Here is a 26,958-nt window from a genome sequence, read left to right as displayed (position 1 = left end):
TGTCTGTATTGCAAACGTCATGTCTTAATTTTCAAACTGGTAATGAAATCATAAGTCTCTGACCTTTTGTCTCAACATTATTCATTTGGAATGAAAATTGTATTTTTAGATCCTGCACTTCTCTGGCTCATTTCTCAGGCAGAGGAGGCTAGGAGATTGCAGCTGAATGCCTTTTTCACTTCTTTTGGAGGAAACCCCTGCTGATGTAGCAGAGTTAGAGGCAGTGCTAATGGATGGATGGCCAGGAGAGTTCACTGGCATTTTAGTCCTTTCTTGCCAATTGACTTATTTACTGCGAGGTTGGGAGGGCTGGTTTGGTTCCCCAATGCACTGGTGTAGTGATCTGTCGCTGACAGTGGTGGTCACTGTTGTGCAGCAGTGCTGTTCTCCACTGCTAATTTACCAGGAAAAGGTGAGGAAGATTGAATCGTGCTGGATTGATACTTTTGATTTAAATATCTTACAGCTGATCTTGTAATATATTGTAAGAATAAAATTTTGTTTTGACAACCTTTCTCCAAGCTTATGGAACAACTCTCAGAATAAAGAGGGGGAAATAGGAGAGAAAGGTCAATCTGTATTTCACTTTCTGATGCTTAATATTCAGTGTTAATCGTTAAATCAGAATGGATTTTTTTTCCCAAGTGACAGATAGGTGATACTGATGCTGCTATTGCTGATTTAGAGACAGCTCTTATGTGCATTTCTGAAGGGGAAAAATAATTTATCATCTGTTTGGGAGCTCATTTTGTCAGGAAGAATTTCAACTGTGCTTTATAATTAGAATCTCCAGAAATAAGTGTTATCTTAAAGCTACTACTTCACTGGTGTAAAGAAATAGAAAAATTACTATTAAAAGATCGGTAGCATCAGATAGAGTTTGATTTTTATGCTTAGAGGGGAAAAAAGCCAAGTGAATTGTCACCTCTTCAGTTTTATAATTAGTAAATTGAGGTTTACCAGATCACAGATTTGGAAATGCAGGGGAGTCGGTATCTCTGTGGAAGCTCCATTGGATATTAATTAGACAAATGAAGCTCACATTAGGTGAAGGAAATGAGCTATTAGATGAGCTGGGGTAGTTTCTTCATCACTGGAAGTTTGATATTGGGTGCTGCGTTGTAGCAGGGAAGAGGGGAAGTGGAAAAGAGGGAAACATTCAAGTTCAAGAATTAATTTGGAGAAGCCTTATGGCCTAGAGCTTGAAAAGCAAATTGCATAGCTAGATAAGTGATCTTCCAGTCTTGTGATCTATATAATCCTTATTGCATTAATACTGTCAAAGCTGTGCTCCTCTACTTTAAAAAATAGTCAAATACGTTGGCAGAGAGTGTGCTGGTAGCTTATTTTGTTATTTCTCTGGTGCAGGATTCATTTCATACTTTGAAAAAATGGGTAAAAGAACTAAAAGAACATGGTCCTGAAAACATTGTAATGGCCATCGCTGGAAACAAATGTGATCTTTCTGATATCAGGTAACACTTTTTGTTGTTGTTTTCATTGTGGTAACTATATTGTTTTTTCCCTTCAGGTAACAATTTTGCTTCATTGTTATAACAGTATATAATTTTGGCCTCCTGTACTAGAATCAGTGATTCTAGCAATGCACAACCTCAACAACAACAGCATGATGTGAATTACAGTTTTTTTAACCTCTCTTTTTACTGCCCTTCCTCTTTATTTGTACAATATCTACATCCTTTATCTGCTGAATCATTGGGCATGGAAAAGGGTTCACTTTTTTGTTTCTCCCTTCCATTTTATTAAAAGGTGCAGAATGTAGTAAGTGATGAGCAAAACCAGCAATATAAAGCTATGAGGGTGGGCAAGAGGTAAAATATTAATCACAGAACTTTGAGAACTTGTGATTTGCAAGAACTGAAACTTATTCATAATAATGGACGTAGAAAGTGTATTTTTGGGATTTTTGGAGCATATCCTCATGTAAAACTTTAGTCCCCTGTGTGAAGCAAAGAACCTCCTAGATAAAAGAGGGAAGGGTTGAATCCACACCCCTGCAGAAGAGCTGAGATGATGCTATCTGTAATGAGAGTGAAGCTAGAATTGCTCTTCTGTTTGTTAGCTGTATTTTGGATTTGCATTTATCCTTTCAGGAAACGGAAGCACATTCTGCTGCACAGTAGTGATTCTGTTTGTCAGTCCATGACTATTATTTCTTGCTTCATCTAAGAGTACAAACTCAATGATGATATTTGATGCTTTCCCCCTATGACCTCATAGGCTCTCATGGCTGTTCAAATACATCCCCATGTCTTTAGTTATCGTTACTTTGGCCCAGATTTACCAGAGCTCTGGAGCACGTGTGTAACTTCAAATAAGTGCTGCAGTGCTTTCATTGAATCAAGGCCTACGTGAGGGTTTGACCTGTGTGGGTTTTGTTTTTTTCCCTCCCCTGCCACTCTCAGCCATGAACCAACACAAAGTTGCAACTCACTGCTTCCTGTAAGTACTGAACAAGCCCTAATTCTGGCAAACTTCTGGTTTCTGTTGGGCTAAGAATCAGATGTATTGGCATCTCCTATGTGATGTTGCAATATGCTGGTCAACATGGTGAAACTGAGTCCAACATGACAAAAATTTCCAGATATGAAGGAGAAAAAAAGAGGAAAGGATGATTATAAAAATAAAACCAAAAGTCAGCACAAATCAGGGGTTTTGGTTACCCTGAGAGTCACGTTCAAAATTATTGCATAAGTGTTCTCAGCAATACAGTTGCCAGATTAACTCAAGGGTAATAAGTTTGGAGATGGTGACAAATGGCAACAATTTTAAGAGTGCATAACCAGCCCTCTCTCTGCTTGCTCTTGCACCAATTGAAGACTTTAAAAAAATCTTGCATCCCAGAAATGTTGTGAAATACTGGGCTTCCCCACAGAGCAACTGTGATCTGTGATCTTCTCACCATATTATTATCAACCACTACCTGTAGTTTACTGATTGCTGATCATCCAATTCTTGCTCCTGTTCAGCTGGTATAGCTCTTCTGTCCACAAGTTGTTTTGCTGTGTGAATGGTCCTTGTTGTACTCCATGAGCTAACTTCTCTTAATATTTTTGGGTTTTATGGGAGAGGACATTTTTTTCTCCTCATAATTATGAATAGTTTTGGTAATATTTTTTTGTGCAGTTGTTCTTTCTGCATCCCCCAGTCCTTTTTCTTGTTGAAGTTATCCAGTGATGTGCAGCTAAAGTTATTTTGGTGGAAAAATAGAAAGTAGACTGTCTCATATGTGATATATTTTCACAGTTCTTCCAGAAATCTGATTGTTTATGCAATGCATGCAGCTTTTTGCATTATCTGTCTGCTTTATGTCTTCAGATTTACTTCAGTAAAAATGGTTTTAGGTGAAACATGTCACCAATTTATCAGATTGTTTCCGATGAGTAGAAAATACACATGCCTTTAGGCACAGAGAATTTACAAGTAAGATAATGTGAGCACACAGGAGCAAGCTGCTGTTTGTATGCATTTTTGGCATCTCTGCTTGGTTTTGTAGAGCTTTTGGCAGATGTTTTGCTGGATATCAGAGAGACAGCTGCTTTTAAGACCAATATGAATAGATGCAAAAGAGGTCAAGCTGACCCAGTTCAAGTTGGTTTGATTCTGCCATCTCTGAGTGTAAGAGATAATGTAAGGAGGAATTAATGTATTTCTCATAATCATTAACCAGGCTACCCTCCCTGTTTAGCATCTAAAATTTGGTTTTGAGCCGCCAAAATGTCCTTGGAACACTTAGGGATCACACTGTTTTTCCTCAATGTTGTTAATAAGATATCAGCAATTCTTGGTGCTCTGTTGAAGTAAATTTCTTCTCCAGTTTGAAGGAATTTCTACAGATAGGCAAGCAATTTTATCAACTATAAATCCTCATCTTTGTTGTAGTACTGTCAACTCTTAGAACTGCTGAATGTTACTTCTAAGTAATAGGAATAAGGCTTTCTTCTTACAGGTCATTAAAAAGTACTTTTAAAGACAGGAGCTGAAACTTCAATGCTAAAATGTTGTAAGAGTCCATAATACTTTTTTGAGCATCATAGAATTCAATAGTTGTAACACCAGCTAAGAAGTGTTCACTTCCCAAAAAATGTGGTTCACCTTCTTAACAAATTGTGTTCTCTGGAAATCCTTGGTTAAGAGAATTCAGCAGAATTTCATGCTCAGATCTTCATTCAATTAATCCATAACATTTCCTTATTCCGTAATTTATCTGGACTTCTTTAAATCCTTTGACATGGTCCTTTACAACATCTTCTCTAAGCTGCAAAGAGATGGATTCGATGGGTGGCATGTTTGGTGGGTGAGGAGTTGGTTACACTGTTGCATCTGGAGGGTGGTGGTCAATGGCTCAGAGTCCTGCTGGACACCAGTGGTGTCCCTCAGCGATCCATACTGGGACCAGTGTTATTTGATACCTTCAGTAATGACACAGAAGGGATCGAGCGCACCCTCAGCAGTTTGCTGATGACACCGAGCTGAGTGATGTGTCTGACACACTCACACTGGGAGGAAAGTGTACGAGGAGTCTCTGGATTGGTGTATTGGAGTTGTGGAGTGAAGCAGTTGGTGCAGATTGTGCTGTTCCTCAAACATCAGGAGTAGAGGTGGTTACAGATAGCAGCGCACACGGGCAGATCCAGCTCTGCCCCCTGGCTCAGGGAGATACAAGGCCAGCACGGGGCTAGCTTGTTTAAAGCAGAGGTCTTTTTGAATGTTGTAAACTGCATTTGCCAGCTTTTGACATATGAAGTATTGGTTGCAAAATGAGAGTGTTTGGTCTGCTGGTGATTTTAAGATGGTGTCAGTTTGGTGAAATGGCACAGAATGGTGTTTTTCCCCAGTGAACTGGCACTCACAGATTGCTGTTGCTGATGTTCTCAAAGTCAGTGGTTTTCTTACTTACTTCAGAATCTCTCATTTCCTTGCTGCTTGCAGACCAAGACATATGATGCTCTTATCGTTTTCATCCACAAGGTTGTACCCTATCTTGTTTGAACATTTCGCATGTGGAGAGTGCTTTTCTTATCAAAGTCAAATATAAAACACAAACAAATGTGATTTTCTTTAAATTATCTTCCTTTTCTCAACGTTGTACCCTATCTTGTTTGAACATTTTGCATGTAGAGAGTGCTTTTCTTATCAAATATAAAACACAAACAAATGTGATTTTCTTTAAATTATCTTCCTTTTCTCAAGGCATGGATTCAGCAGCAAGTCACAGAAATCTGCAGATTGATAAATTTTGTTGAAATTTTTATATATTTTAATAAGATGATCTAAATGCCATATGAAGAAAGACAGTACTGCTTTTATGGAGATGAAGAGCATATTAATGCTCAGCCTGTGTTTCAGGTTGTTTGGGTTTTTTTTAATTTATTTTTTTTTAATTTGGCTTTCTTTTATTTATTTATAATTGTTTTCTTTTTTTCCAGAGAGGTTCCTATGAAGGATGCCAAAGAATATGCAGAATCTATAGGTGCAATTGTTGTTGAAACCAGTGCAAAGAATGCTGTTAACATTGAAGAACTTTTTCAAGGAATAAGTAAGTATATGTTCTTTTTAATTAATTAATTTTGATTGTTTAGAAGTTTTCTGAAAATAGCTGTCTATTTTAGGTCTATAAACTACTTTCCAAAGGACATCAATAAATCCTACGAAGCCTGTGGTATGGCTGCTATTTATGCAGATGTAAACTAAGAACAGCTTTGAATACACCAGAGCAAAACATAGTAGATAGTAGATACAGGGTAAGCCTGTTCCTTCTAAATCTGTATATAAATCCTGGCCTGGATCACATCTGCAGTTTCACATGAAGCCTACTGTAGAGGCAATGCTGTTGATCTTATTATCATGTTGCTACAAAATTTAAATGTTGATAAATGCTCCTGGAGGGCATTGGTAAGTAGAACGTAGTCATTGCAGTGGAATACATTAAAAAACCCCAAACAGATACATTTCTCTCCAGGTCTTCTAAACATGATGAGATTGGCACTTGTCATGAGGAGAAGAAAAACTTCTTCATTTTGCCTTCCAGGGCTCCCAGTGCTGGTCACTGTTTGCAAGTGGGAAGGATCTTGTGGGCTGGAAGGGACCTCATCAGAACTTGAGTCCAACTTTCTGTGTTAGCAGACTTAGTAGGGAATTCAGACCAGATTGCTCAGGCCATTGTCTGACTGGGCCCCAGAGCAGAGGTTCCACAACCTCCTTGGGCAGTTTTCAAATAGTGCTCATAGTGACATCCCCACATCAAGCCTGAGCCTATTCTCATTCAATTCACTCCCTGTCCTGGGTGCAGCTCACTGTTTAGTTTCTCAGCAGCCCTTCCCGTGGGCACCAAGAGGCAGCTTTGTGGCCCACCAAAGCCATTGTGCCTCCAGGCTGAGCTGGCCCTGTTTCCTCAGCCTCTCCTCACAGGACAAGTCCTCCAGCCCTCACCGTTTTGCAGCCCTTCTCTGAGTTTGTGCCAGCTTGTCAACATTTTTCTTGTGTTGTGGGTCCCAAAGCAAGTGTGACCCAGGGGGTGTTAGACCACATCTAAGAGGGGTTAACTACTTTGCCTAATGTTCTGTCTTGGCTCCTGTGGCTTGCTGCTGGCTGTCTCTGCTGCCAGAGCGTGCTGCTGGCTCATGCTCAGATTGCTTCCCTCAGGTCCTTTTTGGGCAGAGCTGCTTCTCAGGCAGCCAGTCCCTAGCCTCCCTCATAGCCAGGGGCTCTTCCTTCCCACAAGTAGTGCTTGGCACTTGTCCTTTCTGAAGTATGTAAAGGTTCCTGTTGACCCATATCTGCCTGCAGCCTAAGGCCCTTTGAAGAGCAGCCTTGCCCTCAGGGATACTGAGTGCACCTCTGAGTTGGGTGTCATCAGAGGGTGCCTGTTTTTTCATCCTTCAGGCTCTGATAAAAGGTGTTAAGCAAGGTAACTGTGCTGTGGGTAGACACATACCATTAACCACTGACCTTTGAGTTGGATGTTCCAGCCAGCTACTCACACAGCTAACAGTCTGCCTATCTAGACTGTAACATCCCAACCTGGACATACCAGGATGCTGTAGGGAGAAGTGTCAAAAGCCTTGCCAAAGTCAAGGTAAACAACATCCAGTCATGCTGCCATAGAGGGCAACCAGGATGGCTGAATGTGGTTAACCCTCTGTAAGTCCAGGCTGACTGGTCCTGGTCACCTTCTTCACCTTCTTGTGCTCAGAAGCAGCTTCTCAGAGGATTTGCTTTGGGTTTTCCCAGGAAGCAGAGTGAGGCTAACCAGCCTGTAGACCCATGGCTTGTTATGTCCCTGTTTGAAGACAGATAAAACATTCACCTTTCTCCACAACCTTTCATAAAGAACAGGGATAATAAAGAAGGGTGTTGCTGCCTCTGCATCCTCAGGCTTGTTTGGGTTAAGATTTCTTAAGAGATCCATGGTCTGATCTTCTTCCACTACTGCTGTTTCCTCCTCTCCTTGAATCCTCTTCTGGGGTGCAAAGACCTAGGCGACAGCATGTCCAGACATTCTTGCTTCCCTGAAGTTATTTTATTTTTTTTATTTCACATATTTTTAATCAGCTAATATTGTCTAGCACACTTTGCCTGTGTTGGGGCCTGTGGAACTGTTTGCTCTGCTTACATGGGATGTATTTGAAATGGTTAATGAGAACCAGTATTCCTAGAATACACTGCCATTCTTTTGCCTCCCTTTAAAAAAGAGGTGTGTGCCACATGGGTGTCTGGAGGAACTGGTTCTTCCCTGTGATAGTTTACTTGTTTGTCTGCATCTGATGGTTGTGGATGTTCTTGCAGAGGAATTCATTCTTGCCACATAATTAGATAATTAGTTTCCAACTTTGATAGGCATTGCTGCAGCTGGCGGTGTGCACTGTCCCTAATAATTAATATAATAGACGAGGAAAATCAGCTAAATTAAGTTTAGTATGAACTAGATACCCAGGCAAGTGCACTTAATTCCACAGGCAATTACTTCTATATATAGAAATATTTGGTCTCAGTGGATCTTCTTGTGACCTTATCAAGCACTCAGCAGAGAGAAAGGAGAGAGTTGGTAGAGTATGTTTATAGAAATATAGTGGAAACCAAGTGAAAAATGCTTGATTAGCAGTAGAATTAATTAGTGTGATAGTGACTGGACAGGGAGTATTGATAAGTAACTTTCTGATGCTTTACACCACTTCAGTCTTAGTGCAATTTCCAAAAAAGTCTGTCTTTGCCCAAGTTGCATAGCAACATTTCTGCCTTTTCAGTGTATGAAATCCTCCTGTGGCAATGTCTCCTACTCTGTTGGCTAATTTTGTTTGTGTGATGCCCTAAAAGTCACTCTGCAGCTTTAGTTTTGCTTCCATGTTGCCTGAGAGCTCCTGCCCTTCTCCCTGTGTTGCTCATGAAGGGCATGGTGCACTCCCTGGCCTCTGAACAAGGAAGCAGCAATTTCTGTTTACCTTGGACTTTGCAGATAAACTGTATGTGCTATCTCTTTTATAGTCTAGATTTGGAAGGGTATTCTAACATGTGTGGAGAATTTCTCTATTAAATCCTCCTTGAAACTGATAGCCCAAGCAGAAAGAGTAGACTTCATTTTATTTTAGCTAAAAAATTTACCTCCTTGCCTATGCTTTTCATTTCCTTGGGGCATTTTAACATAAAATTGTTTCCTTCCTGAGATGTCTAACAACTGTCTCTTTCCAGGGACAATGTTGTGAATAGAGTGAAATAGTATGATGGAAAAAATGTATACTCATAATGATAAGAAGAAGGCATAAAGAAAAAAAGGGGAACTGGTATGTTTTATTGACAGCCAGATGAATCTTGGAAAAATAACAGAGATTGTAGAAAGATTGCGTAGTTTCTAAGATTATTATATTATACTGTGCTTAAGAGATTTTTTAAATAAGTTTCTCTCACAATTTGAGGATTTGGCTGCTTAGGGATATCTTCATAGCACAGTCTCAACACAACTCTATCATCCTTAATTTGTCTCAAGAAAATACAAGATGTGAAAGACTAGAATCAGTAAAAGTTTCTGATTTTTTTGAAGGTGGGTCAAATTTGGCAGGAGAGGTACTCTGCAGTCACTGTACTTGGGCAAATAGGGGTGAAGAAGCAGACTGAGCACGAGAGTCAGCAGTGTTCTCTGAGCTGGGGAGTTTGTACTGAGCTGGGTAATGGGCTGCAGCTCCTGGGTTCTGTTGTACCCATGGGATTTCAAATGGTAAGCCACTGCACTTAGCCTGGGTTTGTTTAGCAGTGCCTGGCTGAAGGCTTGCTGTGATTGTGAAATATCACGTGACTGATTTATGTCTCTGTAAACATGAAATGAGTATTTGTAATACAGTTGTATATTCCTCACTTGAGCTAAATTTTTCCCAATGTCTTTCTTTAAAAGTTTCTGACATAAAAAGGGCTTAACAGTTCAGTGTTTCTTTAATTTGTTCCAATAGTTCTTTTTTAATAGCTGAGTTTCTATAGGAACAAATGTTAGTAACTTTTTATTCCCAGTCTTAAAAGAATCATAGGCACAGTGGCTCCTTTTGGCAGCAGCAAAAATGCCAGGAATGTATTATACAATGGCAGTATAATAAAGTTGTTCCTGCGCAGGGGGTCATACCAGTTCTGTATTGCCCCTTCTTGTTTGTGGGACTTTAGCCCACTGACCTTTGCTTGTGCCTGGCTGGTTTTCAAAGACTAAACAAGCTTCCCTATGTGTGCTATCATTTAGTGGCAATCATACCCTTGCAATTCTCAGACACCTGTTCATTTACCTGCTCAAATAAGCCTTAGTTACCTTATTCAAATCTGGTCCACGCCCAGCTGTTTCTCTCCAGCCTGTGTGTGTTGCCTGCTCCCTCAGCGTGAAGGTGCCCCAGATATGGAAGAGCAGGTTACGTAAAAGCCACCCTTGGTGCACAGCAGAGCTGAGGCTGTGGCTCCCTGGTTAATACCCGGCTGCCCCAGCAGCTCCCGAGGGGAGCAGGCAATGGGACAAGCAAGCTGCTGAAGAATATCTAGCTAAACAAAACATGAAATAAACTTGGGCTTAAACAAACAAACATTATGGCCATGGGTTATTTTCTTTGAAGTCTGGCAAATCATAGGACAATAGAATGGTTTGGGTTGGAAGGGACCTTAAAGATCATCTCGTTCAACTCCCCACCACAAGCAAGGATGCCACCTAGTAGATCAGGTTGCTCAAGGCCCCATCCAGCAAACGTTGGAGATCAGTGTGCTACCAAAGGGGGCAAGATTAAATCATTTCAGCATCCTCTCTTGAGGGTGAGAACGAAGTGGGAAGAGCATTATCAGAACACTCTATGGAGACTGTGCAAAAGAGTGCTTAGCACGCTCACTCTTACTGATGTTCACACTACTAGAAGGAGAGACAGGCTGATGTTTAAAATCCAGATAAGATCATTCTTCCTAGATGAGGCTTCCTAATTAGAGCAGTTTCTGTCTTGGGATTCAGCCTTTCATGTGGTAAATGCTCAGTTATAAATGTATGAAGCTATTGATTTTCTGATGCCTTGCCAGCAGCTCATATATTGAATATTTAATGTAACCCAAATACTTGTTTCCTAGAAATACAGGGAGATTAAAAAAAATCAAATCAAACTCAGTCTCTAGAGTTTACAGTTTAACCAGTTGTATGCTGGACAAGCTAAAGAGGAAGGTATGAAATACCTGTGGGATGGGTAAGGAATCCTTTCCAGCAGACATTCAGTGTTTACACTGTCTCCGATGAGCTTGGATGGGTGGAATTGCAGATGGACAGTCTTCAAGCTTTGTGAGTGATGAGTGTAGTGGTTTTCATCCTTTTATCTGCTGATTTGCAGATATCTGTGAAGTACTTTGAAGAGGTCTATGAAAGATATTTTAAGAAAAGAAAGTACATTTAGGTTACAAAGAAATTTGACGTATGCCAATTTTTAAGATAGTCCGAACTCATAATTGAATTTTTGTACAGGGTGTGAAAGGATGGAAGAACATTGTCAAAACTAATTAAGATTATATTCTTTACAGTTTATGTTCCCTGTGTTTCAGGATTAGTTCTCCTCCTACTTTCAGACTTCAGTGAATGGAGCAAAACTTAATGACCTTTGGACTATTCCTAAAGTTAAACATGTGAGGTACTGGATTCCTCTCCAAGGAGAGCACTTCAGCTTAAAACAGTAGTAATAAACTGACATAGCCCAAAGTTAATTACAGCAGGACCTTGAGTCAAGGTTGGATCTCTTAGTAATTAAGTAATTAGGAATACTGTTGTTTACTTTGATACATGCAAGATTTAAATATTTGTTTTGGGTTTTTTTTCTGGAGTTTCAATTAAATGAGCAAAATGTAGTTGTATTGCTGCTTCCCCTAGCAAAAACTTGTGTCAGCAATCTATGCTTTTGCTTTAGATCAAACCAAACCAAACCAAAGGCTTTATTTTGAATCATGGAGATGCTGTTAGCTGTGCTATTAGGAGTATTAAAATAATTGCCACTTAACTGTGTTTACTTATGCAATAGATTTTATTGTAAAATTTATTGTGTTCCCTTGCATGAAAACTTACAACATGAGTAAACAGTCATCTCTGTCAATTGGGGAAATCTTAATATCAGTGTAAGTATGGAGGGCAGGGGGAAAGAACTAGAGACAGACTAGTGAGCCAAGCTTTATAATTATTGTGAGAAACTTGTAAAATACCACTGAAATAGGTTTCAGAGCATGAAAGATTTGGGGGAGATATGAAGTGGGACTGTTTTAAGTCGTACAGGTGCAGAAAACTGCTAAAACTGTTTGATCAGGTGTGCCTGCTTTGCTCTGCCATGTCTTCACAGGTGGCTGTTCTTTATTAATGAGGTTTGCAGGGGCTTATCTTGCTGTGATACAGCTGGCAATTTGAAGAGGTGGTTCTGGGCATTGTGTAGCTGTTGTATCACTGCTTGAAGAAGTTAATCCTTTCTCAGGTGAGCCATTAGAAAAGCTCACCTGAGCTCTGATAGGTGTCAGACTGCTGCTCTGGGGCAGAGTGAAATGGATTTCATCTTCCTCCAGCCCCCTAAAAATTACCTGGTACATGATTTTCAGGAAGATGGAAAGAAAGGCAGAGAAAGCCACTGCACAGGACTCTGATTGCTTCTTCTCCTTAGAGTAATTGTTGTTGTGTTAGGTAGCAGGACTGCTTCTTGAATGGCCTGAAGCTGTGTCTGGGGAGGGTTAGGTTGGATATTAAGAAAAGGTTCTTCACCTAGAGAGTGCTTGGGCACTGGAATAGACTCCCGAGGGAGGTGGTCACAGCACCAGCCTGACAGAATTCAAGGAGCATTTGGACAATGCTGTCAGGCACATGGTGTGACTCTTGGGGCATCCTGTGTAGGGCTAGGAGTTGGACTTGCTAATTCTTGTGGGTCCCTTCCAACTCAGCATATTCTGTGATCCTGTGAGTCCTTGGGACTTGACTTCATCATCTGGATGTGCCAGCTCAGGTTGATCACAACACATCTGTTTCCACAGTAAAAGAGTCATCTGTTCTGTGTATTGTTGTGTTTGTCCCTTTGCCATCATGGTAACAGTTGCAGGTTTTTTTACTGAACCTTATGCTCAGCTTTAGGGCTGATCCCAACCTTTCCTTTCATGCAGTCTTTTACAGGTCAACGATGAAACTAGTTTCATGTTTAGAAACCCAAACAAGAGCAAAAAGCTCAGCTCCAAGCCTGATTTTTCTAAGCTAGTGAATGTCACAGCTTCCAACTGGAGTATCACATTCAAAAAGGAATAAAAAGAGCAGCTTTTATTACTTTCATGATGCCTCCTGCTTCCAGCTGCACTAGAGCAGTCCGTCTGTCTTTCTTCAAGTTCTGCTCACTGAGCTGCTACCCAGTCCCTGCTGTCTCTCTTGCTTCTCTGCTCCACTTTTCATTTTTCTTCATTCCCATTTTGTTTATCTCTTGTTCCACCCTCCCATTTCCCAATCTCTTTGCCTCTGGCACTCTTAGAACAGCAACGCCCACAGTGCTGATTAATCTCTTAACAAACCTCAGATTCAGTAGCAGGAGTTGGAACTCTACCAGGTTTTGGAGAAGACTCTGACCTTCATCCTGGACTGCCTCAGCCAGACTCAAACATGCCAGAAAGGAGGAGATGCAATTGCTTTAATGCTTTTCATCTGTTAATCTGGATGATTCACTTCAGAACTGTAACAATTTCTGTAACCCTCCATTTGAGCAGTCTCTTGTGACACTTATTTTACACACCAGTGTTTACTGGAATGAAAGAATGGAGGACACCAAGACCTCTTCAGGAATGTGCAGAGGTGGATGGTTACAAACAGTTTTGTTGCACAAAATCTGTGAAATGTGGTCTGAACCTTAGTGAAATGAAATCAAAATATATAACCTTATATTTCATAATAGTGCAAAATCAAAATTTAAATTGCAGTCAGCACCTTACTCTGTAGGAATATCAGCAATAGGAACCATATGTAACTTTCATACCATCTCAGTAATATTTTATCCCCAAGTTCCTTGTTTCACCAGTTCAGCTGGAGAATTCATAGATAAATGTGCATGCATTCTCTCTGAATAACTATTTCTGGAATCCTAAAACACACTCCTGGTGATCTTTGGCAAGCTGGCAAGTTGTGTCCTGCTCTTCAAAACAGGATGAAGACTATTTGTGGTCTAGTTTGTCATCTTAAGTTAAGCAAGAGATGAGAACAGGTTGTCCTGAGAGGGTGTGGATGCCCCATCCCTGGAAGTGTTCAAGGCCAGCTGCCCTGACCACTCTGATTTGGTGCCTGACATTCCTGCCCATGACATGGGGGTTGGAGCCCCCTGATCTTAAGGCCATTCTATTATTCTAGGAGTTCAGTCTCTGATGGTGCTTTTAAGCTGACTCTATCTTTACCAAGCAGTCTACAGTTTGAAGAGGAATTGTCCTAATGTTTTTATTTCTTCAGCATGAGAATTGTGAGGCTGGATGTCAGAGCACTGCTGCTTCTTTCTGACATAAACTGCATGAAAGAAATAACCTACAGCATTTTTAATTTATGGTATTCAATACCGGGATATTCTTATTACTCTGGAACAGAGACTATGGATGCCAGTGAGATGCAAATTTTAAATGAGTATATACTTTCCAAAATTAATTCAGTTTGTGACCTCTGTTGATCCTGACTCGGTGCCAGCTATTTTTGAGTTGATATCAGCAATATTGATGCCATATTTATCAGGAGCTGAATGACAAGATGAGATGATCACAGTGCTTTTATGTGGCAATAGTGATTGAGCTGGGTTAGAAGCAGGAAGTGTAGATGCAGGATCAGCATTTCACTCCTTATCCTTAGTGTTCTGCTGCTGCTTAGGCCTTTCTCTGGTACAGTGCCTATTGTCAGGGAGGCCTAGGGAAAGACAATAAGTCAGACAGATTTGTGACTGATTTTTTTAATTCACTTTCCCTGATGCCTGATGAAAAATTGCTGTATCATTTGCCATGGAGATGGTTCTCAGGTGTTAGACTGAGTTTTATGCTCCAAGATAGTTATTCCTGTCATGGTAAAAGCTGCTTGAGCAGGGGTGTCTTGTTACTAAAACTAAAATGGTTTCACGTTTAATAATTCTGGTAATAAGAGAAGTAATAAGTGAGGCAAGAATCACCTACTGAAAAATTATTCTTAAACTCAAAGTTTAGACTGTTTAAACATTTATTTCCTTACACTGAGTTCAAGGAGGGGGTGGTGGTATCAAAACAGCAGAAAACATGGCTAGTTCCTGACAAACAGTACTGAAGTTCAAGAATATCTAAGCAGCAAATAGGTCTAGAGTTTTTTTGTCTTTATTATTTATAGTTGTTATCTATGTGGGTTTTATTGTTCTGAGAAATTACTTAAATCTGGGTGATTCTTAGCAACATATATTGTGTCCTGGTCTGAACTGGACAAACTGCTCACTGACCTTGAAGCCTGCAATGTTTTTGCTCCAAAGATAAGTTTGCCTGCTTCTTGGCATACACATCAGGAGTACTGTAGAAAAGACTTGAAACTCATAGGAAGTATGAAGAGCCGAATGAAAACCAAATAGAGTTAATGTCTTTGTTTAATGCATTTCTAAAATGAAAGTTAGGCTTTCATTTCTCAAATGCAAGTTTGCACATTAAAGCTCTCCTCTTCCAAAGTTACCATTAAAAGAACAAACGTTTAGAGGTATTTGCTTAATGGCAAATTATTTATGGAAGCCATGTCTGTAGATTCCAGGCTTTTTAGCTACATTGTGCTCTGTCTGGGTCAGATTGACAGAGTTTTATTTTGCTGGGACTGAGCTGAAAAAACTTTGGAGGTGTTAGGTACCTAGTGCACAAGTTCCCTGAAGGTCTGTATGATGACAGCATTGCCTTCTGGGAAAGCCTCTCACAGATACCATGTTTTGCATATTCTCTAGAGTTTTAAGAATTAGTGGATTCTCTTTGTCTCCAAACAAAGCCAACAGAAGTAATGCATGTAACATCTGGGTCTATAACCATTTATCCTGCTCTTTATTTTACTTAACAAACATGAAGTCTGAACAGAATGTTAAACAGGATGTGAAGTTGATATTTTAGTGACCCAAATAGAGCTCAGCATTGTAATGTCAGTGCTTATACATACTTTGGCCCTCAAGATACACATTTTTCACTCTGTTGGATCAGATGCAGTATCTTTACCTTATTAATGTGAGGATGTTTCCCTTTCTCATTCAGTTCTACAAATACACAAAATTATCTGCTTTAAAAGTCATACTTTTCTTGTACAGCATACCTGTGCAGAGCTAACTGAATAAGAGAAAATTTGAATCTTGGCTAAAGGTAATTTAAGGACAAGTTTTACAGATCAAATTTTGCTGTTTGATTTCATTGGGATTGGATTTTACCTGAATGCTTTTAGCTCACCCACCCACAACCACTCCCCCAAATAATTTGTAGGACTCAGGCTTCAACATAGGTACATAATTCATAGAACATTTGGTAAGAGAGAGAGCTGTGAATAACTGAAGCAAAGGATAGGGAAATCTAAGCTGTAAAATCCACCTGGATTATGATGAGCTGTTCACAGGAACTCTGTGTTCTCTGAAAGTGGTATATAAGAAACAAATGTTAAATATTTTAACTCATGTTATTTAACATAGGTAATGGTAAACCCAGGAACAATTCATAAAAATGGATTCAGCTTAAGAAAAAAAAATAAATTAGGAAATCCACAAAGTGATGGGAAAGTACATTACCATGACTGTAAAATCTCAAGGTACTGATGGAGAGCTCACACAAGGTCTTAATGCAAAATCCAGGTGCACACCAGAGAGAGAGACACAGGATGGACTGGAACTGGGAGTATTTTTTTTCCATTTATTACCCTTATTTTGAAGCACATTGTATGTTTTCCACTAATAGGAAGCCAGTTAGACAAAAGATGCAGCAGTACTAAAAGGGCACACGGGGAGGGAGTTGGAGCAGTGCCCTTCTGCCCCAGGAGAGATCTCTGGCTCTCCTGTAATGGCTGAAATTCTTTCGAACACTCTAAATAATTACTCCATAAGATGATTGAAAAATCAGGAGAGTTTGCAGGGGAAGGGACGATGGTGATTTTAGTTAATCAAAGCTGTCAAGTGGAAAGACGTGGGTATGCCTAAAAAAGGGGAAGGGATTCAATGGAAAGAACAGATCTGTTTTTCATTGTCAATTGTGGGCACCATGTGTTTAGTTACAGTGCTTTGTAAAACTCCAGTATGCTATGACTAAATGTCATGCAGATTTAGGATGGGCACAATCTCTTTAAACTTGCACCATTCACATTTAGGTGGAAATAGGAGAAAGATGAGAATTTTCTCTTTCTAAGTTGTAAGGAGCTCAGTAAGATAACTATTTTTAAAAAATCACATAATATAATTTCAGTGTACTTCATGTCTTCTCAATAGCCATATTTCATGTGTTTATTTAATGTGAAAGTCTTTTTTCATGAGCAGGATACAAGGGAAAATATGCAAGGTACCGTTGTTTTCTTGTAAAGTTTCACAGATGTAATTCTTATGCAAGCTAAATTCTTCTGTTACCTGCATGGTGTGTTGTTCTTACACCAGGAAAACTGAATTCATGTCTCCTCATGTGTTTCAGGTCAGCAAATTCCACCCTTAGATCCTCATGAAAACAGTAACAATGGAGCAATCAAACTTGGAAGGCAGGCTTCACAGACGGGTAGGCGGTGCTGCTGACCCAACGTGATCTTTGCAGATTTACTTGAAAAACAGCACCATTTGCTTTTTTTTCACTGAGAAAGGACTTCGTGATCTCAGCGACGTGGCTCCTTATCTTGAAAGCAGTAATTTCAATACTTCCCATGAGCAATAACGCAAGGACCAGAAGCAGAAGGCTTTACTTCAAAGGGATTTTGCAAAACCCAGTTGGAAAATCCTCTCTAATATCCTGTCAAAATTACAATGTCAGAGTACTCCGATTCTCTGTTTAAACCAGTGACTGTTTTGGGGTTTTTTTAATAAAAAGATCAGTTTTTAAATAAAATTTAGGCTTGCTGCAAAAACTTATTTTCTTACATTTGCAAAGTGGACTTGGCATGTTTTTAGAGTTTTCTCTGTAATAATAGGGTGAAAAAATTCCATAAAACCTGAATTTTGGCTTACAGTTTCTCTGCCATCTTTTTAGCTGGATTCTGCTTCATGATTTTTCTAAATCTGCAGCTTCATCTCCTACTTTCAGTAAACATCAGCAAGAAGTGGACTGAATTTGCTAACTGAAGAAAAAAACTGATCCAAAGGATGAGTGAATGCAGTTTTTACAGACTGGAAGTCAAAATCTGTGTCAGGAAGTGCTGTGTATGTGGAAGAAGGAGTTGTCATGAAGGAAACTGCTGGACCCCATACAGTTCCAGTGTGCTCCAGAAAGAAGTGAAAATGCAGCCACTGTGTAGAGTGGAATGATTCCCTGTGCAGGGTGTGGTTTTCAATAGCTGCTGAAAATGTAAAAAGAGCATAAATACAGGCTTAATATCCATTGCTTACCAGGGTTCCTCCAGATCTGTGCCCCAGACCAGAGTTGTCTGTGTTCAAAGTTGCATATTCCTTGGTTTCTAAAAGTGGGTGCCACAGTGCCCCACTCCTTGTGGTCTCACTGCTGTGCTCCAAGAGATATTTGAATTCAAAGAACAATATTTCTGTATAAAAAACTGCACAAGAGAGCACAAATATTATTTGGGATTAGAGGCCAGAATCTAAAAAAACAAACATGAATGTTTGCTTACTGATGTAATTCCCTGAATTTGTGGAGTAGTCTTCTCGATTGTCTGGGGATGTGGTGTGGAAGGCACACTATTTGATATCTTTGAAGTGTGATGCACTTGGAAATGCAGTGGAGGAAAGAATTCCTACAGAGGGTTATGAAGTGGAAATAATGTAAAACCGTATGTGTTTTCAACTTCTGTCTTTTATGAATGTGTGTGACTGAGATGATAAAATCCAAATTTATCTTCTTCATCAATTTTATTGGAAGTGGGAATTAGAGTAAGAAATGCTGTATTCAAAGCCAGAGCCCAGCCTGAATTCCGCAACATTAATTTGTTCTCTTATGAGGAAAATTATCGCCACTGCACATTTTCAGGAGGGCTTATGAAAAGCAAACAAAAGGGAAAAATAACTTTCCACAATAAATCATGAGCAGGCAGCCTAGAGCGTCTGTGTTTCCGTGTTGATACACAGAACACCAGACCTTATTGGCTGGTTGTGAGATTGCTTAGATAAAATGTCACTAATTGTTAGAGCTTGAAACAGAGCCAGATAAAATCAACAGGAACATTTTGTCTCCAGAGGGTTTGGAGTAGCATAGGTGGGAAATATCCCTCTGCATTTTACTTGAGAACCTATGCTGTATTGTTTTTTCACATATAAGTAGTTTCTCCTATATTTTAGCTTCCTTTGAAAATACTCATTTTAGAAAATAGGGCCTTGGATATTTTGGCTAAACTTTCAGTTTTCAGCTGTGCTGATATATGATCCATGTCTCTGACTCATTGCAGCTACTATTTTACTGATAATCTAGGGTTATTTAAATGAAAATTCCATAATCATCATTGTTGTTAGCTGGGGAGGGAGACAGGTTCCTTTAGGGAACATTTAATTTCATCCAGGGATGCTTGGCTCTTTCACTTGGGTGGGGAGGGAAAAGCTTAAAAGCTTGAGTGGCCTTCAGTACTGAGGAAATACCAAACTTACCAACATCACAGGTTCATACATTTTATGGGGTCTATGATCCACTGCTGGAGGATATATTATTCCTCCTAAGTAAAACCCTAAGAAAGAGGCTAGACCAGTTACCCAGAAAACAAGGTGAGATTGAACCCATGATTTTAGAGGTGTCATAAACTTTAGTTCAACATATAGCAGTTATCCATAATTGATTTTTAACCTTTTGTAAGTGATTGTTACATAATTATTTTTTTTTTTACCATGGCATCTCAAAACTTACTAAATCATAACTGAGATGTCTGAAAGCTTTGTAAGACAATTTTGTGAGTACCTTGTATACTCTAATTTATATTAGAACTGGCTGATCTTTATGGGATGCTGATCTTTATGGGATGTTGTCCTGAACAACGAGCTCTCACAGCTGGCTTTGAGCAGTATGTGAATCATAACAGGTTTATGAGCTATATATTAAAATAGTTTTAAATTGGAAGTTTTTACAATGGATCTCTGACAGATTTTAAAATTTGAATGGTGACTAAATAGGTTTTGGTGGGGCAAATCTAAATCACTTTTTTCTGCTTTTAGTCAAGAAAAATATTTAAATTAATAAAGAATCTGATTGTATAAGTTCTTGAGATTTGGGTTACTGGAAGCTTCAGTAGGGAAGCCTGAAGCCAGAAGAAAACAGGCCAATGTGCTGTGCAGAGCATCTTGCATTTTCTCTGAACACAGGGCTCACTTTTGACAATATTGTTGCCCCTCTGCTGTTTGTCAAAGTCAAGGTGCAGCCTCTTCCAATGGGGCAAATGTTTGTTAAAAAAATAGTGATGTTAAAATGTAAAATTAATGATTTCTGCTTCCATTGGTTGCCTGTTTTTTCGGGAAGTACCACCACCCTCATAAACAGCCAGAAAAATGACAGAAACCCCCAATCTCAGAGTTGAAAGTTTTAGCAGCAACTGGAATTCCTCTTAGTAGTTAGTGGCTGGTGAAAAGCTGAATTACTGTACTGGAGCACCTGAATGCGTAACTGATCTTCTCTAATAATAATAATAGTAATAATAATATCAACACTGCAGTTCTTGGTTAGCCAGCTGGTGCTGGATTTGTCCAAGACTGATTTTCTCAAGAGAGCTGGCAGCAGGACTGAGGCACAGGCCATAGTGCCAAGGATATTTGGTGGAGCTTGTTTGCACTGTGACTCAGGACTGTGACTGTCCAGTTGAGGGTGACTTGCTTTTCTGCCTTGTCATGAACAAGTTTTAAGAAAAATTATGAAGGAACTAGTTTTTGTATATGCTCTGCATATATGTGTGTATATAAAGTACAGTTTTTTATTGTTCTGCTGACATGTAGTGTTTTTTCGCTATGTCTTGTTGTCAGATATATATTACACATTGTATTCTCTAAGTACATTTTTCTCTTAATGATCATTTCACCTTTATGAACTTAAAAGTTGTGGATCAAAGGTAGCAAGAAGATAGAGATATGCATAGGTACAAGTTTTGACTTGCCATTCTTGTGCATGAAAATGGCATATTCTAGAAAATGTTTGTCTTGCAGACTGAGAAATCTAAAACCAGCCATTATTATTCAGGAATTGGAACTTAGAAGTAATAAAGTGACACTCAAAAAGCTTACTATTTTTGCTCACAGTACAACATGTTATCTAAATTGCTGCAATGTAATATGAGTCTGTTTCAATACCTAAAAAACTTATTTGTCATCCCATGTCTTCACTAATCCTTCATGGCACATGGGAATAAGCGTGACTAGATAGATTACATGTGTGAGCATTCTGGCTGTCATCAGACTGTTTCACTACAGTGATATATTTTACTAACCTACCCTTAATTATTTAAACCAGAGTCAGTGATAAATTTCCAGTTTAAAATCACCTGCTTGGTACTCTTCCTCTGTTTTGTTTATGTAAGGGCTTTGATTGGGCTGGACCCACTCGCTTCATGTATGGGATGCTGCAATCTGTTAATACTTTACCTTATGTTTTACATATTAATTGTATCATACCTAATAATATTTTTTTCCCCTAAAATGTAGTTTTTTGTGTTTTATTTAACCTACAATGATTAATGCTAATAAATGTTTTAAATGCCTCCGAACTGGGGCTATCTCTGGTTTTCAATAAAGCAGAACAAAATAGCTCCCATTTTGCATGTCCTTTGCTCTTGGAAAAGGGCTGTCTGCAGTATGTGGATTACTTGCCTGGGATTTAAATGCTGCTTGAAACGTGTGTGGATGGCCTTTTAACAGAAAGTGAATGCATTCCTAGGGGATCCTGCAGTCCAGATGAACTCCCAAAAACCAGAAAAAGAAGATTTGAAAATCCTTTTGCTAATATTTGATTTATCCATTAGAAGAGAGGGACTTGAGTGGCCAGCATCTGCTTAGAAATTTTGAATAGTAGCTGTCAGTAGAAAGTAAGCTTCCAGTTACCACTTGCTTTGAATAGGAGCAATGACTAGTATGGCTTGTAAGACACTTCATCTTTTGTATACTTTTATTTTGGTGTACATTTATTTTTTCACCCTACTTTATGTCCCTCCCTCAGACTTGTGTCTAGAAGAATTAACACTCTCTTAAGAAATATGCAGTATTTCATTCCCTTTGGTGCTATTGTTTCAAGAGGTATTTAACTACACCAGCAGATTTTTGCACTGTTTGTTTCATATTTTCACAGTTATTACAACAACTATGAGGACTATGAATGAAGAGCTGGGTTTTTAAAGAAAAAAACAGGGTTTTGGAGTAATACTTTCCTGACTGCCATGATAAATTCAATACATAACAGGATGCAAGAAGCAGTGTAACTCAAATAACAGCACAGAGCACCACTTTTCTGTGTAATGAGAAACCAGGGTTTCAAAGAGGTTTCATATGTGGTGAATTTAGTTACTGCTGGAAGATAAAGAGGATCTGTTCCCTGCTTTAAAGCAATTGCAATTATCTTGAAAAAATTATTTTAAGAAAAATCTTACCTCCAGCTGTTCATAAACAAGAAGGAACCCAGGTACATAACTGTGAACTAAAGGGTGATGTACTAAATTAGTGGAACTCCTAAGCCCCTTAACTGTTGTCTGTGTGTTGGAAGATCTGAAGTGAATGCTGTTTTGCCTTTAGGTGTTTGAAGAGAGTTATGCCCTTGAACAGATCAGTCCTTGTGTTGTCAGTGGGGTGTTTTGCATGGCGTGGAAGCATGTGCTTGTGGTGCTCTAGGTTGGAGTTGAATTTAGCAATGAGAGGGGAGCTATACAATTGACTGGAAAATAAATCTCTGCTTTCCTTTTGAAGATTGAAGGTTGTGTCTCAAGGTACTTAAGGAAAAGTATTTGACATTTCGGCCTTCAAAATCTTCACCACTGCAGCTTCAGTCTCTGCAAAGAGCATCATAGGACACCCTGCTGTGATCTCCTGAGCACTGCACTGAAATCAGGACAGCAAGGCTGATGAAATAGTCTGTGTAGCTACTTCATACCTCCACCCCCTCACCTAATCTGCAAAACTGTTCAGGCCACTACCAGGTTTCCCTCCCTTCCCTGAAAGGAAAAGAGTAAGCTGCAGGATTATTTTTTATCCCTTCTTGGTGTTGTTTTATACAAGGCTACAGAATAATTTTCTTTAAAAATGTAAAAACACTCATAGGAGGATAGACTAGCTAAAGGTGCTGTACAAATGCCTTTGTTAATTGGTGCTGGTTACTCCCTAAGGACTTGACAGCAATGATAGGATGGATGTCTTCATTGTGTAATGGGGTTCTTGGCCATCAATAAGGTCCTCCTTTGGTCTACTGCTTTTTGCCAGCTGGATCAAGGATAAAATCATTGCTTGATATAAATGCTCTCTTACTGTCCAAAAGTAAGACTTTTCACTAAAAACTATGAAATCAATAGCTAGCCACATTTAACAGGTTAAATATGAAAAAGAATAAGTACTAGCATACTGTGGCTTTTTTCATATAGCTTTTTTCATATCTATTTCAGGTGGGTTTCTTGTGTTTCAATTAAGAAGAGTCCTTATTGCAAAATGCCTGTATTTCTGATACTACCAAGTGGGTCATGATGCAGATTAGTTTGCCTTATCACCCACCACTGCTGTGTATTTTGTTCAAATAGGAACACAGGCTCTTGATACTCATTCATAATCCTTTTGTTTTCAAGACATAGCTCTAGAAGTGTTACTGACATTGTTTTGTAACACAGACATTATGAAAACTTGAAGATAGTACACTGACAGAACTTGAAGTGTAAGAGACCTGTACAAACTTGCATTTAGTGTCACACCAATTAACAAGTTTTTAATAAGATATCCTTATTTAGTGTGGAGAAGAGAATTTTGAGGCTCCTGGTTAGGTATTAAACATTTAACAGCTTGGGAAGGATTTCTTTTATCTGGCTGTTAAATTACTCATTTTTTATCCCTGAGACTGCCTGAAAGACTTAAAAAAAAAAAAAAAAAGAGAAAAAAAGCTTTCTTTGAAAAGTACTGACCTTGTTTTCTCAAAACGTCCTGGAGAAACCAAGCTTTCTCTCTCCCATCATCTGTCAGAAGTTTTTTGAGACACACCTTATTTATGATAAAACACTCAACCATTCTCTTTGCTACACTGGGAATTTTAGAAAACAAAAATGCCTTTCCCCTAAAGTCCATTTAATTCACATTTGTTTTACTTAGTGCCACTCCTGCTCCCTCCGCAGCAGTAAAATACATGTTTAAATAAGAAGATAAATACCTAACAACTAAATCCTTATTCCCCTACATCAAGTAGAGTACCGTGGGGAAATGATCTGTTACAGACTAAAACAGAAATGATCCCTACGCTTCCGATTACATATTGACAAGAACCAATCAATAAGAAAGTCAGCTTACATGCCTGAGAGATGCCCTTGAGGAAAATGAACATCACATTCCTTCCTCTTGGTCAATATAACATGGCTTGGGGGAACAAGTGGTAGCATTGTTGTTACTGACGAAAAATAAATTAAAAATGTTTAGGAGGATAGCAACAGTTTCTCTTCACTTGTTTAATAGGGTTAAAATGTAGGTTAATCATCTTACAAAAGAAATCCCTGTTACCTGTCATCTTCAAAGACATTGGCAGCTTTGCTGACAAATATGTGTTGGGAGTTGTCACAGGGGTTTAGCAAGAAAGAGCAATGGATGAAGCCTGGATGACACAATGCATTTCTGTATTCTAGCTCTGCAAAAAAACACGTCATCACCAAGCTTATAGAATCACTACCAAATATCCAAGTTCTCGTTCATCACTCATAACATGGGAAAATTTTGCACCATAGATGTTTACCTAAAAAGAATAAAATGTGTAGAAGTAATCTAATAAGAGCCCTCAGAAAGAAGAACATTCAAAATAAAGACGTAGCTTTTCTGTGCTATTTCGTGAGACAGTCAGAAACACAAATGAGAATTAAATAGCTTTCCTGGCAGCATTCCCTTTAGAGATACTGTTTGTCCTATGAGTTTTGCCACACTCTGTAAGTCATTCCTGATTCTCAAGGAAAATTTGCTTTCAAGGTGGCAACCTGAACTGCCTGCTGGCACCCAACCAGCTACCCTCCTACCCTGCAGCCTTTGACACCCAAATGGTTCTCCCAATAATTTCAGTAAGAAGGGACAGAAGTCTTGAGATGTGCTGGAAATATGAGCTCATTTTGATGTAGGAAAAGGTTTCAACAGTTTAAATTGTTTTCTTATGATAAAGATACCAGAAAAGCAAACAATTTTTTATTATATAAGTTTTTACCACAGTATTTTTTTTTCCTGCAGTGTTTTAGGTCTGAAATTTCTGGAGGAGAAATAGGTTTCTTGGAATAAGAATGAAGCCAGAATGTCTTGTTGATTACAAAATTTGAAGAGGGAAAATAATGCTTAGAACTGAAAAGAAGGGACAAACAACATGAAGATGCCCTACCCTGGGAGATCCTCTTCATGGTGGGTCACAACCCCTCTGAGATGATAAGAAACAAAAGCTACGTCTGGAGTACAAAATCTAGATTTGGGGTAAAAAGGATATCACGTTGTAAGTGGTCATAGTGCAAATACACTCATTTCATGGCACAGCCATGCCACATTAACACCATTGTTACTTGAGAGCCCTAGCTAATAAATAAGCATAAACAAACACAAGATTAGAGTACATCAGGTACCTATGCTCCACCTATTAAAAAATGATATCATATCTTCACATGTGGGTATGCCTGAATATACCAAGAGCAAAGTCCATGGAATAAAAGATGATACCCATTCATGTAGTCCATGACACACCAGTTACTGAGTTGGAACTCCGGACAAAGGGCTTTGGCTAATACATTCCAGTACATTTATGTAGCCACCCTGCCTGCATGGTTTAGCTTTTCATGGTGCTTGATGCTGTCTGAATGATGTCTTGGAATGATAGGTGTTTTTGCACAAATTGTTCCAGAGAAGATTAAAGAAGAAAGGATGAGATGATGATAAACATATCCAAGTAGACTTATATTGACTGATTTAACCACAGCATGTAGTATGTACTTAAGTAGTTGCTGCTGGCAGTATAAAGGCTTTACAATAACACAACATCCATCACTGAAAGGTAAAATGGAGGGATTTTTATTTGAAATCTCTAGGGAGGAAATTGATGTCTTAGAAAATCCGCAAGGCTTGAGTCATCAAGTCATCACTGTCAGCAGGCATGTCTTTCAGACACTTCACCTTATCTCACTGTGACTCACACACCAGGGAAAGATGCACACCATGGCAAAAAATTGCACCCTCCCCTGTGTGATAGACACAGCTGAAAAAAATTACACGGCCTGAAGCAACTACTAGATTAGAAAGAGAGTTGCCATCTGAGAAGCCTGTTTCTCATCACATCCATGACAGTGAGGTAAGGATGTCTGGGAGCCACAGGTTTCAAAGCTCTAAGAAAGTGGTTACTTAGCTCTTTGGCAAAATGACTCAGCCCAGGTCTCTGGTCTCTGTCTCTCAGAGCCTGAAGTTATTGAGGCAGCTTTCTGACAGCTCTGCTTTCGAAGACAGTTAGCTTTTCTGGTGAAATGGTGCCAGGATTCCCATGACAAGTCCTCATTTCTCAGGAAGATCAAGGAAAGACATGATCCTCACCATTTTCAACCAGCTTTGGAAATTTTCCTTCCATTTAGTGGGAGGTCCAAGCCATAAAAAAGTCCTGGATGTTAGGTAAGTCCAATGTATATTTGAAGCCATGTGGCCATACGTGGGAAATCAGAGTTCAGGAACTTGTGATTTTCTACTAGTATCTTCAGATCATTCTGGAAATGCAAGGAGGCTGTGTTTCAAGCTAGGCCATCTGATTTTATATACAGCCATGTCATAGAAAGTGTGTGATGAAAAGATGGATAAACTCTATCAAATTTTGTGGTTCTCACCATTTTAAACATAACCATTACTATAATGTCACAGTTCTCATTTGCTTGCAGCTTTTATACCCAGAGCAGGTCTGTGGAGACTGTGCATCACTAACAAAACATTTAACCAAGTTAAAATATTGGATGTTCAATCTTAGGGGGGGGCAAGGCCAATAAGATTACTCTTTAGGCCATTTTCACATTCTGAGTTGGGTTTCTAAGCTTGGAGTGCAGTCTTCAGCAAATCTCAGAAGGATTGATCTGGATAGCTTTGATGGAGAACAAAGCAAGGAGCTCTATCATTACATTTTTACTAAGTCACACTTTAAAAACCATCA

The 26,958-nt window shown here is 39.1% G+C and overlaps 1 protein-coding gene across 1 annotated transcript in view; it reads left to right on the top strand.

Moving 5' to 3' along the window:
- RAB31 (RAB31, member RAS oncogene family) overlaps positions 1-17,547 on the top strand; it is a 57,604-nt gene extending 40,057 nt beyond the window's left edge. The window contains exons 5-7 of the mRNA XM_039705982.1: positions 1,369-1,475; positions 5,451-5,560; positions 17,143-17,547. Coding sequence (XP_039561916.1) covers positions 1,369-1,475; positions 5,451-5,560; positions 17,143-17,240 — 315 coding nt within the window. The 3' untranslated portion in view covers positions 17,241-17,547. The remainder of the gene's footprint in view (positions 1-1,368; positions 1,476-5,450; positions 5,561-17,142) is intronic.
- The last annotated feature ends 9,411 nt before the right edge of the window (positions 17,548-26,958 follow it).

The sequence above is a fragment of the Passer montanus genome, unplaced genomic scaffold (genome assembly GCF_014805655.1).
Source record: "Passer montanus isolate IOZ18808 unplaced genomic scaffold, ASM1480565v1 scaffold19, whole genome shotgun sequence".
Classification (NCBI taxonomy): domain Eukaryota; kingdom Metazoa; phylum Chordata; class Aves; order Passeriformes; family Passeridae; genus Passer; species Passer montanus.
This window is presented reverse-complemented; position numbering and strand designations above follow the sequence as displayed.